Source organism: Nymphalis io, chromosome 15 (assembly GCF_905147045.1).
Source record: "Nymphalis io chromosome 15, ilAglIoxx1.1, whole genome shotgun sequence".
Classification (NCBI taxonomy): Eukaryota; Metazoa; Arthropoda; class Insecta; order Lepidoptera; family Nymphalidae; genus Nymphalis; species Nymphalis io.
Genome location: NC_065902.1, coordinates 12,130,900 through 12,146,548, shown reverse-complemented (window position 1 = coordinate 12,146,548; position 15,649 = coordinate 12,130,900). Strand labels below are relative to the sequence as shown.

General features: G+C 33.5%; 2 protein-coding genes across 3 annotated transcripts in view; one reads left to right on the top strand and one right to left on the bottom strand.

Annotated features, from left to right (window-relative positions):
• The window catches only part of LOC126773866 (transforming growth factor beta-1-induced transcript 1 protein), a 28,424-nt gene extending 16,100 nt beyond the window's left edge, over positions 1–12,324 (bottom strand). Inside the window, exon 1 of the mRNA XM_050495088.1 lies at positions 12,229–12,324. Coding sequence (XP_050351045.1) covers positions 12,229–12,231 — 3 coding nt within the window. The 5' untranslated portion in view covers positions 12,232–12,324. The remainder of the gene's footprint in view (positions 1–12,228) is intronic.
• LOC126773783 (uncharacterized) overlaps positions 1–15,649 on the top strand; it is a 54,283-nt gene that overhangs the window by 25,630 nt on the left and 13,004 nt on the right. For both annotated transcript variants that reach the window (XM_050494935.1, XM_050494936.1), the window contains exon 14: positions 15,483–15,556. In XM_050494935.1, the coding sequence (XP_050350892.1) occupies positions 15,483–15,556 (74 nt within the window). The remainder of the gene's footprint in view (positions 1–15,482; positions 15,557–15,649) is intronic.

Sequence of the window (15,649 nt, the reverse complement as noted above, 5' to 3'; positions counted from 1 at the left end):
TACCACCACATATTCTACCGCTAAACAGCAATACTTAGTATTGTTGCATTTCCATTTGAAGGTTGAGTGAACCAGTGTAGTTGCAGTGCTTCTACGGACATATAGCCCATTTTTATCTAACACCTAACCCCCCTCCTTAACGCGGCTGATGCAGCTTAATAGGTACTAATCGTGTTATGTAAAAAGTGACGGTAAAATGATAATAAAGTTAATCAATTTAAGTGCTCGGAACCATTTGCTTGTGACGAGAGCGTTGAATCAATGTAGGGCGAGCCTCGGCAAGGTCAAGGCGACGGGCAGTCGCGTCGGCCAGCGAACGTAACGCTATATATCGCGGTGATTCATAAATAACAATAATAAAAAGTTGTTGATTTATAAGTAGGATTACTCATTAGCGTAATCCTTCCTCATTATAAGGTCGCCTTATCTTAAAAGGCAACCTTACAATGAGGAAGGTGCTCTTATAATAACTAATTATTACTAGCGAAGAATCTCTGGAGTGTCTCTAATGAAACAAATTTATTTTGATTTAAAAATGATTAAAAATGATGTAGCTAAGAAGTAGGTTTCGACTGCCGTCGAGGCGTCATACCTTTTAGGACTAAGCGATCCTGTCTTCAACGTCTCACTAATACGAAGATGGCACCGCTTGTTCTTAGTATGTACTGGTAATTCGGCCTTGAGTCCCATAATCCACTCCGCCAATTACAATGGGTGGTATGCATATATACTTTATATTAAAAAATGGTAATCTTTCGACTTTCATTTGTTAATTTAAATAATAAAACAACCGCGATAGCGTCACTCTCGGTGGATGATAAGCCTCGAGGAAGTCATCTGAGTCATGTGTTGTTTTGATTCATGTATATTGATATAAGTTATAAAAATAGTTAAAAAAATATATATGAGACATCATTTTAAATATTAGAAGATATTTCCTCTGTTTTTTGTTATAGTTAGGCGGATGGGCAAATGGACTATCTGATGGTAAGTGTAATCCACCGCTTATATTGGCGCTGTAAGAATTAGTAACCATTCCTTGCATGATCATTGTGTCAGTAGTTACACTGGGTCACCCTTCAACCCGGAACACAAAAATGCTTTCAGATGCGGTAGAATACCGCCAAACAGCGCAATTACCGAAATACTACCTCTCTTTTCCTTACAAAATCTTTTTTTTAATAAATCAAACAAAAAAAAATCGGTGACAAACAGAGGCGAAAAAGGCGAAGACGAGACGAAACTGTTATGTTTCTGCCTATTTATGTATGCATTGATGAGGATCATTTGATATTCTATGCTCTAAAGTACATATAGTTTAACATAAGCGCATTTTAACAAAATCACATTGCATGTGAATTCGCTGTTATATCTCATCTTTATCTTAACGTTACTTACAGACAAATTTCGAAGAAACGATTACCATCATGATCCATACGCGACATTGCGCTCAATTGTTTTTAATTATTTAAGCAATTACATTATGAACTGGGTCAACGTGATGTATGTTGATCGTCGATGGCGTGTGGACGGCTTTCATGGTGTAGTGCCATTTAGACGTATGGGAAAATATAATGAGAACTCAATTTAGCGCCCTGGGGATGTATTTAATGTCTAACATGTTGGTTCAACGTATTGATAATAGCGAAACATTAATTACGTTAATTATTCAAATTTTTAAAGTGTTCGATTAATTTTGTTTTAAAATTATTTTGTGTTAAAAAAATAACAAGTGATTAATTATTACTAAATTAAAAAAGCCGTGATTGCCCAGTGGTTAAAATACGTGAATCTTAACCGATGATTCCGAGTTCAAATCCAGGCAAGAACCATCGAATTTTCATGTGCTTAATTTGTGTTTATAATTCATCTCGTGTTAACCGCATTAGAGTAGGGTGGTTGTGTAAGAATCCCACATAACTCAGACCCCCCCCCCATGGGAGCTGGGTACCTTTCTGAAAGTTTCCACTGCGTGAAAAAAAAGGGTGGTTGTGTAAACTCCAAACATTCTCCGCAAAAAGGACAGGAGACCTTAGCCCAACAGTGGGAAATTTACAAGCTGACAGTTTACTTTTTTTACTGGCAAAAAGTAATTGCATATTGTATGTCTAGTGACCACAGTGGTTTTATATGCGGTTTATACTCGTCATCTTATCTGCAGTAGGTCATTTAAGATATTTCTTTTCAAGAAAAAGAGAAATATTATATTATTTAGATGATATATATATATATATATATATATATATATATATATATATATATATATATATATATATATATGATATATGATATATATATAATAATATATATAATAATATAGCGGAAAATAGTTACATATAAATACGACTGTTTCAGTTCTATTACAAGTATATATTTAAACATATATCTACGTTGTTAGGAAACGCATCTTACATATAAATAATAATAATAATATCCTGGGACATTTTTCATACACGGCCATCTGATCCCAAATTAAGCTTGTTCAAAGCTTGTGCTATGGAAACCAGGCAACTGATATACTACATATACTACTTTTCTTTTGTAAATACGTACTTATATAGATAATTGCACCCAGACTCAGGACAAACAGACATGTTCATGCACACAAATGTCTGTCCTGGGTGGGAATCGAACCCACAACCTTCGGCGTGGAAAGGCAAGTATATACCAACCACGCCAACCGGCTCGTCAAATATATATAAATAGTCGAGTAAATTGCAATATTAAATTGTAGCTAATGTGTTATATTAGTACATATAAGGCGTACTCAAGTAAAGTCGTAAACAAGCACAATGGACGGTCACTTTGCAGCTATTTATGTTCTGGCTATACAAATACAGCTCATGTCTTCATTAACTCAGTAGCAGGGCTGCTAGGTACGAGTTGAGAGCTATTTTTATTATTATCTTATACAATTTTCCGCCCGAGGCATCGTCCGCGTGTGGGGGTTATATTTTTTTATAGAATATGAAGGCGGACGAGCATATGGGCCTGATGGTAAGTGGTCACCAACGCCCATAGGCATTGACATTGTAAGAAATGTTCCCAAGGTGCCTGTAATTACATGACGATCGGTTGAGGAATTAATACGCGAAAGCGTAATAAACACACAATATTATTTATTATATTAGTTTGGATAGCCAAAATGGCTCGGTGACAGATACATGGTTCGTATACGAGCAAGTACCGTTGATTTTTTTATGTGCTTAATTTGTGTTTATAATTTAAACAATGCTCGACAAAAATTAATCTGAAACTTAAAAATGTTAACGCCATGAAGATCGACGTTGACGCCGACCGTTATGTAAATAAAAAAAAAAGTTATTTAAATTACTTTTCCTACAATTCAATTATAATGGTTTTTTCAGAAGATACTATGTGATTTCCACAATATTTTATTTATCTGTTCGAAATATTCATGAAGACTAGATAATGATATAACCAACTAAAGTAGCAACCCTGTTAGCGGAAAAATATGTTATTTACCTTCATTATGTAATTCACAGAGAACCGTAGAATCATCTCAATATGTATTTCATTTACGTTGTACTTTTATTTACTACTAGAGTTCGTATGGGTCGAAATCAATTCAATTTTTTTCAATTTAACCTGTAATCAATACAATACATATACATACGTTTTAAGATAGAAAGTACGAGAGGCGGCCTTATCGCTATAATAACGATCTCCGTCATGCAACCTTAAGGAGCAAAGAAACACAAGAAAGAGTTTTTTCACTATTGGAAATTTGAGGAAAACATACATGTAATGTTGAATTTGCCTATTCGATTTTTTTTATTAATAACGTAAAAGCTCGTCAATAGTTTTTGCTAACAAAAAAGAAGGTACCTGTTTTGTCTTTCCCTATATTTTTTTAAATGTTACGTCAATAATCAAGAGGGAGAAAATTCGAACATTACTTATTATTATTTCAAACTTTCCTAGTTAATGATATAATTTATATTTAACAAAACATTCACAGTTGGCGTTAGGCTTATATTGGGTTTGATAATAAAATCCAAATTTTTGGATTTTGTGATGTTTAAACCTAAGCTTATTAATATTTTTTCTATTGAATAAAGACTCATAACACAATACAATAATGTTATAACGTAGATAATAAAAAACGTGAAGTTCGTATGATAGAAGTGAACGTTGATTTCCACACAGAATATATAAATCGAATCGTATAAACTTGACTAATATAGGTTTGTATCGTTTCTTCTCGATAGAATCTACCTTCCGAACCGGTTCATCTTTAGATTGATTTTACTCCTGTAACGTTACTCGTCTACTTGAATAATGTATATTTCGATTATATATTTTGTATAAGTTATACATTATGCAGTGTTATATATAACTATGTAAACATATATGTGAGTTGAATCAGTAAATCTATGATGCAGTAATTGTTTACGCTGATGGAGAATTGTGTTCGTAACGCCTCGACCTTCGTGCAAGCCCTGGAAACAGAAATAGAGCGCGTGGGATGCATTGTGATCCCATAAACCAGAGTTTTCTTTGAAGAATACGCTTAAATTATTATAACGATTGATTTTGGTCATATGTTGATAACTATATAGCACTTACTATATAATAGGAACCTTCAGTTCCGGAATATATAAAAAAATAAATTTGTTTATACAATATTATTCATGAAATTTTTATTCAAGTAGACTCATAAGGGCACTTTTGAATCGTCATGTTATAGTATTGAATTAAATGTAAAGCTACCTCCGATAAAGATTCTACCGAGAACAACCGTCAAGAAACTCGGTAGTTAATCTTTTTCACCTTTTTCAACCAAATCAAATACAATTCAATTTATTCATATCCGGCTTGGAAACCAAATACTAACACCGAGCTTTTCATCATTTATATAATCTTGCGTTTGTTTTTTATATGCGATTTAAATTTATTAAATGAAATGAATACCGTGTCCCAGAACGGATGAAATATTTTTCAATTAAATTAAAACTTTGATTATTAGAAAAATCAATATAAACAGTATTTATTCTTACTTGACCTTCCTATCAATTTGCTAAGATTAACCCAGATTAGAATCAATTAAAGTTCATCAACGAAGAAATGCTATAAAGGCTTTGTAAATTAGTTTTAGGGAAATAGTTATCATTATAGTTATTGCAAATCATATTATTGCCTTAGATATTATCGTAATTTCTATCCAATGGCTTTTATTCATCACATATAAATTAGCCAATTAGGAATAGAGAGACGTAATTACAATGTAAATACAGGCTCAAGGGACATAAAATCTTAGTTCCCAAGGTTGGTGGCGCATTGGCTATGTAAGCGATGGTTGACATTTCTTACAATGCCAATGTCTAAGGGCGTTTGGTGACCACTTACCATCAGGTGGCCCATAAGCTCATCCGCCTTCCTATTCTATAAAAAAAAGTTTTTCTTTAAGTTTTAACGTTCCAGTGACATGAACGTTAGGTATTTTGGCAGACCACGTGTCGCTGACACGACCAACAATGAGAACCGTGTGGAATGGTGAGGTGTGTGGATATTTATAATAGTAGTTCAGTCCAGTCGAAGTGAGTCGAAGAGTCCGCGCTATCCGAAATAGATTTTTTTATAAAACTACATTATAATGGATTTATCGCGTTCGCTTGTGGGTGGAGCGAGACGGCTCACAGTGTCTCCGAATATTACGTGTTGTAATTATTTATATTAACAGTTATTAATGATTTGAGTGCAAAACATTATTAAACCACAAATTACCAAACCAAACTATAGCAAATACATACACACCGCACAAAATTCGATTTACAAATATAATTATGGTAAAAGCGATCACACTTACGTTTTATAAAAGAAAAAACATATGGTTGTATTTGTTTGCGTTTATATGTCGCGGAGCAATAAAAAACTATATATTATTTATGGTTACCATCCCGCATAGAAATGTCAAATGTGCCACCTGAAAGTAAATGGACACCACCGCCCATAGAAATTGGGATTTGTAAAAAATATTAACCATTCTTTACATCACTAATGCGCCTATCAAACCTTTGGATCTGAGATGTTATGTCCCTCGTAGTTACACGTGCACACTCACCCTTCAATGCGGAACACAACAATACTAAGTGTGCAAGCTCGTCTGAGTAGGTACCTCCCACTCATCAGATATTCTACCGCAAAACAGCAGTACTTGATATTGTTGTGTTCCGGTTTGAAGGGTGAGTGAGCCAGTGTAATTACAGGCACAAGGGACATTAAATCTTAGTTCCCAAGGTTGGTGGCGCATTAGCTATGTAAGCGATGGTTGACATTTCTTACAATGCCAATGTCTAAGGGCGTTTGGTGACCACTTACGATCAGGTGGCCCATATGCTCGTCCGCCTTCCTATTCTATAAAAAAAAAAACTTTCATAAGCTTTTTTCAATCTGTACGTTCCAAGAACCGGCAAGATTAAGCAGTTGTTACTCTTTTCGTCAAAGTAAATAGAGGTATCAAAATCAACGAATACGAACTAATATACGAAATATATATATATATATATATATATGTGTATCATATATGTGTATCATGTATGGTCATATATATATATATATATATATATATATATATATATGTGTATATGTATATATTTTGGTAACTACCATGTTTTACTCCAGAAGAAACCTTTCGAATGTCAGAAATTAAGGTGAGTTGGCTGCGAACCAACATTGAAATATATGGTCTATAATAAATCATATAATTTATGTACAAAATGTATTGATTGACAACAAATAGCGCAGTGGAAACTTTGAATCGTCATCGTCACTACTTCGATTCCAGCCATGATACATTATTACAGTTTTAAAGTTGAAGTGTATGTCTTATTTTTGCCCGTTTTTTCATAATTTCTTAATAATAGTTACAAAGACTATTTGTATTGTTATGAAATACATAAGATTTATCGATCCGGGGCTTGAACCTTTGGAATCTACAGCTTTATAAGTTAGACCAATGAGACAATCAGATATTTTTGACGATACTAAAAATTATGATCTTAAAACTTTGATTCTTTTCATTGGTATAATATTTTGGTAGCTGAATAATTAATTCATATGACACTTACGTTAGTTTTATTATTGCGATTAACTAGAATACATATAAAATAATATATCTATTAGAGGGCAGGTTTTTAAGTATGTCTTTGTCCCTATGTCCTTTTCTGTACCCCTGAAAAAACTTAAGATGTGAAAGCGTCAAAAAACAAATAAATAAACAAATTCACTTTTTCAATTAGAATAGGATTAATTAAAAAAATATAATTTTTCGATTCAATTCTTGAATTAATTGCAAACTCATAACAAAGTAGAGAAAATTCGACTCGAATGAAACAAGAATCGAGAACGCTCCGTGATAATAGAAATAATAGAATTTTGAATATAATTATAACACAAAACGTGAAGAGTAACATCGGTGCGTCTGAGAGAAGATAAAGATAGAAGTGGGCACGAAGATAATATATTAACAGATGAGTTTTCGCATAAGACACTAGATGTTATTCAAACACTAAATACTAAAATAACGGTTGAATCACAACTGAATTAGCTCGCCTGGATGTACGATTTGTTTCGTTATTTTGTGTCCGTTTGAAAATAGGTCGCTGACAAATTTTTTGTAGGATGTTTTAATCCACGTATTCTTGGATAACAACGTGACCTCATTCAATGCGTTTAAGTGTTATGTAACTAACACTTGGTGGTGGCGTTTCGTGCAAACCCACCTGGGTATGTACCACGCACTCATCAAATATTCTACCGCTAAACAGCAGTGTATATAATTTTCGTGTTCCGGTTTTTAAATGTGAGTGAGCCAGTGAAACTAAAGGCACAGATATAACATTTTAATCCCGATAGATGGTACCGCATTGGCGATGTAAGGAATAGTTAATATGCATACAGGCCATGGAGACTACTTACTATCGGGTTGACGGCCCATTGGCTCGTCTTACTATTAAAAGAAACTCAGTATACATTAGCAATTAAAACCATCAACACAGCTATGTTTAAAACCAAACGATGGCAGGAAAGGATCGATTGTAGCAATAACAAATATTCACAGTCGTGTCGTCCGTGACTTTGAAAAATATACTTTTTTCGATTTCGATTGAGTTAAGTACTATGATGTGCTTTCTCATTTGAAATTTCAGAATTAAAATTGTTGTCGCCTTCTATGTGTTTTTATATATAAAAATGGTTTACCTTAAAATACATTATTCGTAAGATGTTTTTAACGTTTTTTGTCATTGTAAATGTTCTTCTGCCACTCGTCAAACAAAGTTGTATGCTTCTAATTACACTAACTCATCCTTTCGTAAGACACATCAACATCTGGTATTGCCGTTTAGCGGTAGAGTGTCAATGTGGGTGGTATCTATGAGACTGCCTCGTTGGTCTAGTCACCTAATGGTTAGATAAAAGGCCGCATACCGCCAGGTCCTGGGTTCAAATCCCAGGTCGGGCCAATAAAAAGATTTTCTGTCGATTATTCTAAGTCGCAATCCGGAGTCTGAAATTTGAAAGCAGTTGATCCTGCGCCTGACCTCTTTCCTTATTATTATGAGAGTTAGGGAATCTCTCTTGAGATTGGCCGCTATGGCTGAAATCGGACATTATTAATATGTAGGTGGTATACTCAGACCGGTTTGCACTCGGACTTATAATAAATAACTAGCTCGGTTACTCTTTAGATCGAAATACAAAAATGAAGCTTGAGAATCACTCGTTCTAGCCACTGGACCATCTCGGCTCTCTTCTTATTATATATATATTTTAAATTAATTTAATTGCATTGTAGTAAAGTGCAATATTGGCCCTGATTTTTGTAACGTGCGCCAGCGCAGTTGTCGAAATTTACATCATCATTAAAAAGTTTGATAATTGAAGACGAATGAAAATAACCTGGGAAAAAATAAAATACCTCTATTGTCGTTCGTCCGTTGAACTTTGCTGGCAATGTCTCATTGTATCTGGAATTATTTCATTTTTATGATGTTTTAAATTTTTCCTTAAGTACTTTAATAATAGACTTTCCTTAATGTCTTTGTATTGGTGCTGTTATCGTTAATTTCTTAGAACTCTTTATATGTTTGTTTGTGTAAACACAATTGTATTCTCTCAATTTTTTCACTCAAATAGTCGCAAATGGTCTCCCCATTTGCGACTATGGGCGCAATAACAATTCCTTTACCCGTACGTGATTTCTAAGGTATGGGGCAGTTGATTCCTATGTACTGATGGCTATTGAGATCACTTTGGACAAACTTTTTATTTGCTCCATCTTGGATTTCAACTCGCAACCTCGAGATCAGCGATCTTATAATTTTGTTACATACAGTTGACACAAATAGTTATTTGTTCAAAAATAATTAAAAAAAAAAACTTTTAATACATCACCTGCGTTGAGATATTGTGGCTCTAATAATATTTTTTTTTTTTGCTTCGTTCGCAAAACTGAATACATATATGAACACGATAAATAAATAAATTGTATCATACTCGATGCAAACACAGTTTTAAAAATATAAAAATAACTTTAACTCACTAGCAGAATAGAATAACATAGTAATATAGAATAATTCACATATTAAGCAAAAAATAAATAAAAAGTAATGATAATAAATAATGTAAGGTTATAAGTAATTTAAAAAAACTTTTGAAAAATTGGGTTTTCCTAAGAAAGACACAATATAGATAAACTTGATAAGCAAAACTTTATCTAAATACAAAATTTGAGCTAAATCCTTAGAGCCGCCGTTGAGATACACGTAATATATACAAACAGTAATTGCTAATTTGATATTAAAATACATCAAGATAATTACTTTTGTTGTACAACAATCAAATTTCATTGATGAAAGGTAAGGAAATGTGCTAGAGTTTTTTGTTTTATCAGATAATATTGTGATTAGAAACGGAATTCTATGATGAGTGTATTAATGTCCTGTCACGGTTGAATATATATTGATAACATAGTAAAATATTTCAAAATAAAAATCCACGATACTGAGAATTTTAAAGTACAAGGGTTATATTTCGTGTATTATGCTTGATATGTATCCAACGTTCGCAAGGTTTCAGCGTCTCCCGATCGTAAACAATACTATTTATATACTGCTTGTTTGTGTATCGCTTTAGTTGTCGCTACGATGACCGCACGGGTCAATTGGTGAGGTTTGCCGTTTTCTTTATGACACTCTACAAATAGATTACTTGTACTCGTTTGTTTATTTTGTTTTTAATTAAATTTTATTTTGATTTTTATATCCCCGTATAGTAGTGTGAGCAGGTGATTTTGTTTTTAAAGATTGACATAACACATTGTATCATCTCGAGTTTTCACATTACAAAATAATAATCGCGATTTACTGAGTTTCAATTTTATAGTACAATGGTGATGGTGTGCGTAAGTGATTCCGTGACGTCCCGCACCGATGGAGTATGTACCGCTGGATAATGGTTTAGTGGGTGATGTCCTCATGATCGATTTCGGCCGTGGCGCCAAATCTCAAGAGAGATTAGCGAACTGCGCAGGATACATTATAGTGTTCTACTGGTGGTAGAGCTTTGTGCAAGCTCGTCTGGGTAGGTACCACCCACTCATCAGATATTCTACCGCCAAACAGCAGTATTTGGTATTGTTGTGTTCCGGTTTGAAGGGTGAGTGAGCCAGTGTAATTACAGGCACAAGGGACATAACATCTTAGTTCCCAAAGTTGGTGGCGCATTGGTGATGTAAGCGATGGTTAACATTTCTTACAATGCCAATGTCTATGGGCGTTGGTGACCACTTACCATCAGGTGGCCCATATGCTCGTCCGCCTTCCTATTCTATATAAAAAAAAATAGTGCAATTGTGTTTGCACACTGGTGCACTCTCCATTCTCTCACTCTCACAATCCGATAGGACAGGTATCTAACACGACCGGAAAGAGTAAATTTTCAAAAATCCGTCATTGGTTCTAAACTACCGTGTAAGAACTCGAATGCAAATTCTCATGGTGCTAGCCCCAGTAGCTTGGGATGTGCGTTTGATATGTCAGTCAGTCAGTTATTCTTATGTATTATATATATATATATATTATACATTTTTATATTATAAGAGTAATATATATATACAATTATACAGATATAAGAATATTTGTATATAGTTTAATGTGACGCTTTTAAAGGTTTTTGAATTCGAATAAAAAGATAAATAGATCTAGTGGATAGATTGTGAATGTGGTTCAGCTGTTTCGAGTCAATCTCGGTTTCAAAACGTGCTAGATCGGTTCTGGTTCTGTCCGAAGTGGTTTTTCTTTTACATTAATTTTAAAAATTTCAAGTAATAACTTTCTAAACTCTTAACAAAAGATCGAAAAATAAAAATTATAATTTATATAATAAGTTATTATACTTATACAATTTTCGAATGCTTAATTTGTATTTTCAATTTATTAAGATAGAAATTTTAATAAAATAATGCCGAAATTTCATTAACGAAGTATGTCCGCTACTATAACGTCGCATATTCTACGTTGCTTTCTATTTATCTATTCAGGAGAATAGGTTGTATTAAGTAAGAAAGCTCCTTGAAACGATTTTGAAATTATAGAATCGGCAAAACATGACGTCACGTCGTATTATTTTCCAATTTTTTTTGGTGATTTAGCGAATTGGATTAGTCGTCGATCCCATGTCACTATCTATCATGTTATCGTTCTTACAAATAATATATTGGTATTTATTATTTGTAACGTCCATTATGTTTTACTCGCTATGAATATTAAGAGAAAAAAAAATTAATCGTATCATCCTTTTCTTAAAAGTACTTTTCTTGTAAATGTTTTTCTTCTCGTGTAAAAACTGTCTGTATATGTCTCACTTGCTGGGAATCCATTTGCAAATTGAGCCCCTAAATGCATTCAGGGTTTGTACCCAAAAATCATTGGTGAGACGTGTTCTAACCGCTGAGCTATATCGGCTCTCGGCAAATAACTGTATTGTATTGTTATTTCAGAGGAATTGTATCGTCGTTGATTTGTTATTTATCCGGTTCGACAAATCACGCGAAATTTTCGGTAACAGGAAATATTACGATTTGTAATATATGAAAAATAGCGATCGCTGATTAAGACTTGGAGAACATTTTAAATACTAAATTAACAAATTTAAAAAAAATAATTATTAATTTAATGTTTAAATAAAATAAAAATAAAAACTTACCATAGTTTCGTAGTTAATGTATAACGTATGGACACACGTGTGTTCACGACAGATTCGCGCTGCGGACTGGCCGGTAATAACGCGCGCTTTTAGTGATGTAATGTGACAGAGTAAGGAACGTTTTGTCGATGTTTATTGTATTATGCAACAGAATACTTATCATCTGAAAATCTTTTGTCGTATTTGGTTTGTTTCGTTGTGATAAATGAATATTGATATATAGGATTGTGGCTGTCGCAGGTTCGATTAAATGAATCAATTGTCTAATGATGAAAGTGATGAGTCGAAAAAAGTGTCACGGTCTAGTATTAATATGCTAATAAACAGCGATTTACAAAAAAAAACTGTCTGTACATGTTTTATTGCTGGGCCTCCTCATTTCTTGAGTAGTGATTTGTAGCTTAATCCAGCACGCTGTTCTAAAGGGGGGTTGGTTTAATTTGATTTGATATAAGCATCCCATACATGCCGGTTTCCTCGCGATGTTGTCCTTCACCGCCGAGCACGAGGTGAAGATTATAATTTTAAAAATTTTTAGTTTCTTTCTGTTGTGTTTACCGTGGTTTGGACGTGTAGTATTCGATTAAGATTGACGTGTTTTATTGATTGGCGAGAATATAATACATTTCTTTGCTCTTCAATAATGTTGTCATGTTTTTGACGTATGTGTGTATGAAATAAACATAAAAAAAATATTAAATTTGTGTAAAATATTGATGTTCATCTGTTTTTTAACACAAATTCGATTTAGTTTCTAAAAATAACATATATTTATATAGCTTATATAAATATATATTATTTAAATCAACACAATTAAATTAATGTCATTAAAAATATTATTATTAATATTAACTAATAGCTTTTTTGTATTATTTTTAATTGACATTAAGTTAACAAAGCAAAAAGAATATATCGGCGTAATTAATTATGTTCTCATCACTATTGAAATAATAAAATCCAAGTGGCTTATCTTGTATGATGTAACCAGTGAATTAGACAAATTGAAACAATACATTGGTATTCGTAATAAAACCGACAATGAAATATTTCAACACCTCCGCTTCTTATCGAAGTAATTTTTATTATCTTTAATAGGTATTGTTTATTCGTTCATCAACAAAACTATCGATACTTAATCGTACCTCACTAATGTAGGGCAGAAATACGCGGCTTATCGCGAATGACGTAACCGTTGCATTTACGAGGAATCGCGCGGATTGGATAAAACTGGCGGTGTAGTCCTTCGGATTTGTTTTAGGGTTCCTTGCTATATATAGTTATTCAAAATTTACTTAAATAATTAATTATCACGAAGGAACCCGGTTGCTGGTTATTGATAAATAGCTATGTTTTTTTTTTATATAAAATGGGAAGGCAAACGTGCTACCTGATGGTTAATAAATCTTCAATGCACCACAAAACTTGGGAAGTAAAATGTATAATGACTTGTGCCTGTAGTTACACTGGCTTACTAACCATTCAATTCGAAACACAATACTAAATATTGCTGTTTGGCAGTAATACTATGAGTGGGTGGTACTTACCTACCACCTAGTAAAATTGTATGAATGTGATGGTGTTTTCTACTTTTATGTTGTTTTGCCCGCATTGTAACGTCTCTTTAATTTATGTTACTAAATATCTCATATAACTCGCGCTCCATTTATTATACTTTGATAACACTACTCTAAAACCTACACGAAGTTTATATATATATACATAACTAATGTACATTATATGAAACGTTTCCGAGAAGGTTTTACTCGTAGTATGTCATATTATCATATAAGCTGCGCAACGTAGTTTTACCCGCTTTAAATTGAGAATATTGACGTGAAAAATATAAATTTAATATTCTTGTGTTTTATATATAATTCATTAATTAATGGTATCTTATTATTACAATATGCGGATTCGAACCTGCACTTATAAATAATTCATCCGGATCAGGTTACGTTTGAGTAACCTTGGTGATTAACGCGGGCTCCGAAAATCTTGTGTCCTCAACCGTCGGTGAATAATTAATAAATAATGCACTATCTTCGTTTAAACTCCCGCTTGACCGTTCAATATCAAACGTGGAATCGCGGAGCAAGGCCAAGTTCAACCGTCTGGACCATTTGCTAGAGATCAGCGTCATCGAATCTCTGTAATGCTTGTTTTAAACTCGTAGCTTGTTTGTAACAAGCTATCATTGTATATATCGCGAGACGATATATGTACATATGTATGGTTATAATATCGGACTGTCTCGTTGGTCTAGTGGCTAGATGTAAGGCCGCAGACCTGGAGATCCTGGGTTCAATTCCCAGGTCGGGCCAATAAAAAGTTATTGGGTTTTTCTGTCAAAAAATTCTCAGTAGCAGCCCGGAGTGTGGAAGATGGAAGTGTGTACACTCCCGTACTCCTCGAAAAGCACGTAAAGCCTTTGGTCCTGCGCCCAAACTCTTTCCCGTCGTGTCGGATTGCCGTCCCATCGGATTATGAAAGTTAGGGAATAGAGAGTGCACCTGTGTTTGCGCACACACTTGTGCACTATAATATCTCCTGCGTAGTTGGCTAATTTCTCTTGAGATTGGCCGCCGTGGCCGAAATCGGTCTGGAGTACATAATATCGAAACAGAATAGATTAAAAATCAAAATATTCGTTATACATTTAGGTTCTTATTTGTTGTTCTTAGTTGATCTTTGAATGGCAACATTACAGGATTCAATCTTATGTAAAATTACCAAAAATTACTGCCATAAAACAACGTGGTTAGTCTTTTTGTCAAAATAAAAACATAGTTTAATAACTATTTTTATCATCTATTTACATATTTTCATATTGTTTTTTTTTACATAAGGTTTAACGGCATTATTTTTGAAATTTGCTAACAGACTGTTTATTTAACCACTGATTTCGTTCTTTCTGTCATTATTGAAGAAAAATGACTGTCATTATTGAGAGCCGAGATGACCCAGTGATAAGAACGAAAAAAAATGAGGAGGCGCCTAGCCCAGCAGTGGGACATTCACAGGTTGTTACTGTACTGTGTGTTATTATCGATTTGACATTCGAAAGAAAAAGCCACAGCATTGCTTAACTAATCATAGTTTATATGGAAGGCCGTAAATTTATTAATAATCAAATATAAAAATATATGTTTAGTCATATATTATTATTATCATTACAAAGAAATTAACGTAAATACGTATATCTTATAATTTTATAAGTCTTCGTTGAGTCATTGATTTTAATATTTCGTTAACAGGTTCCAGAATCAGGTCCCGCTAGCGTCGAAGTGACGAAACTCCTTCGGCAGCTGTGCGGTGGAGATGCAGCGGGGTGAGCTTGAATTTATCTGAATACACTTAACGATTTATATAATAATTGTAAGAAATAATTTCGCATCTCACTCGTGAAATGTAATAAAACGAC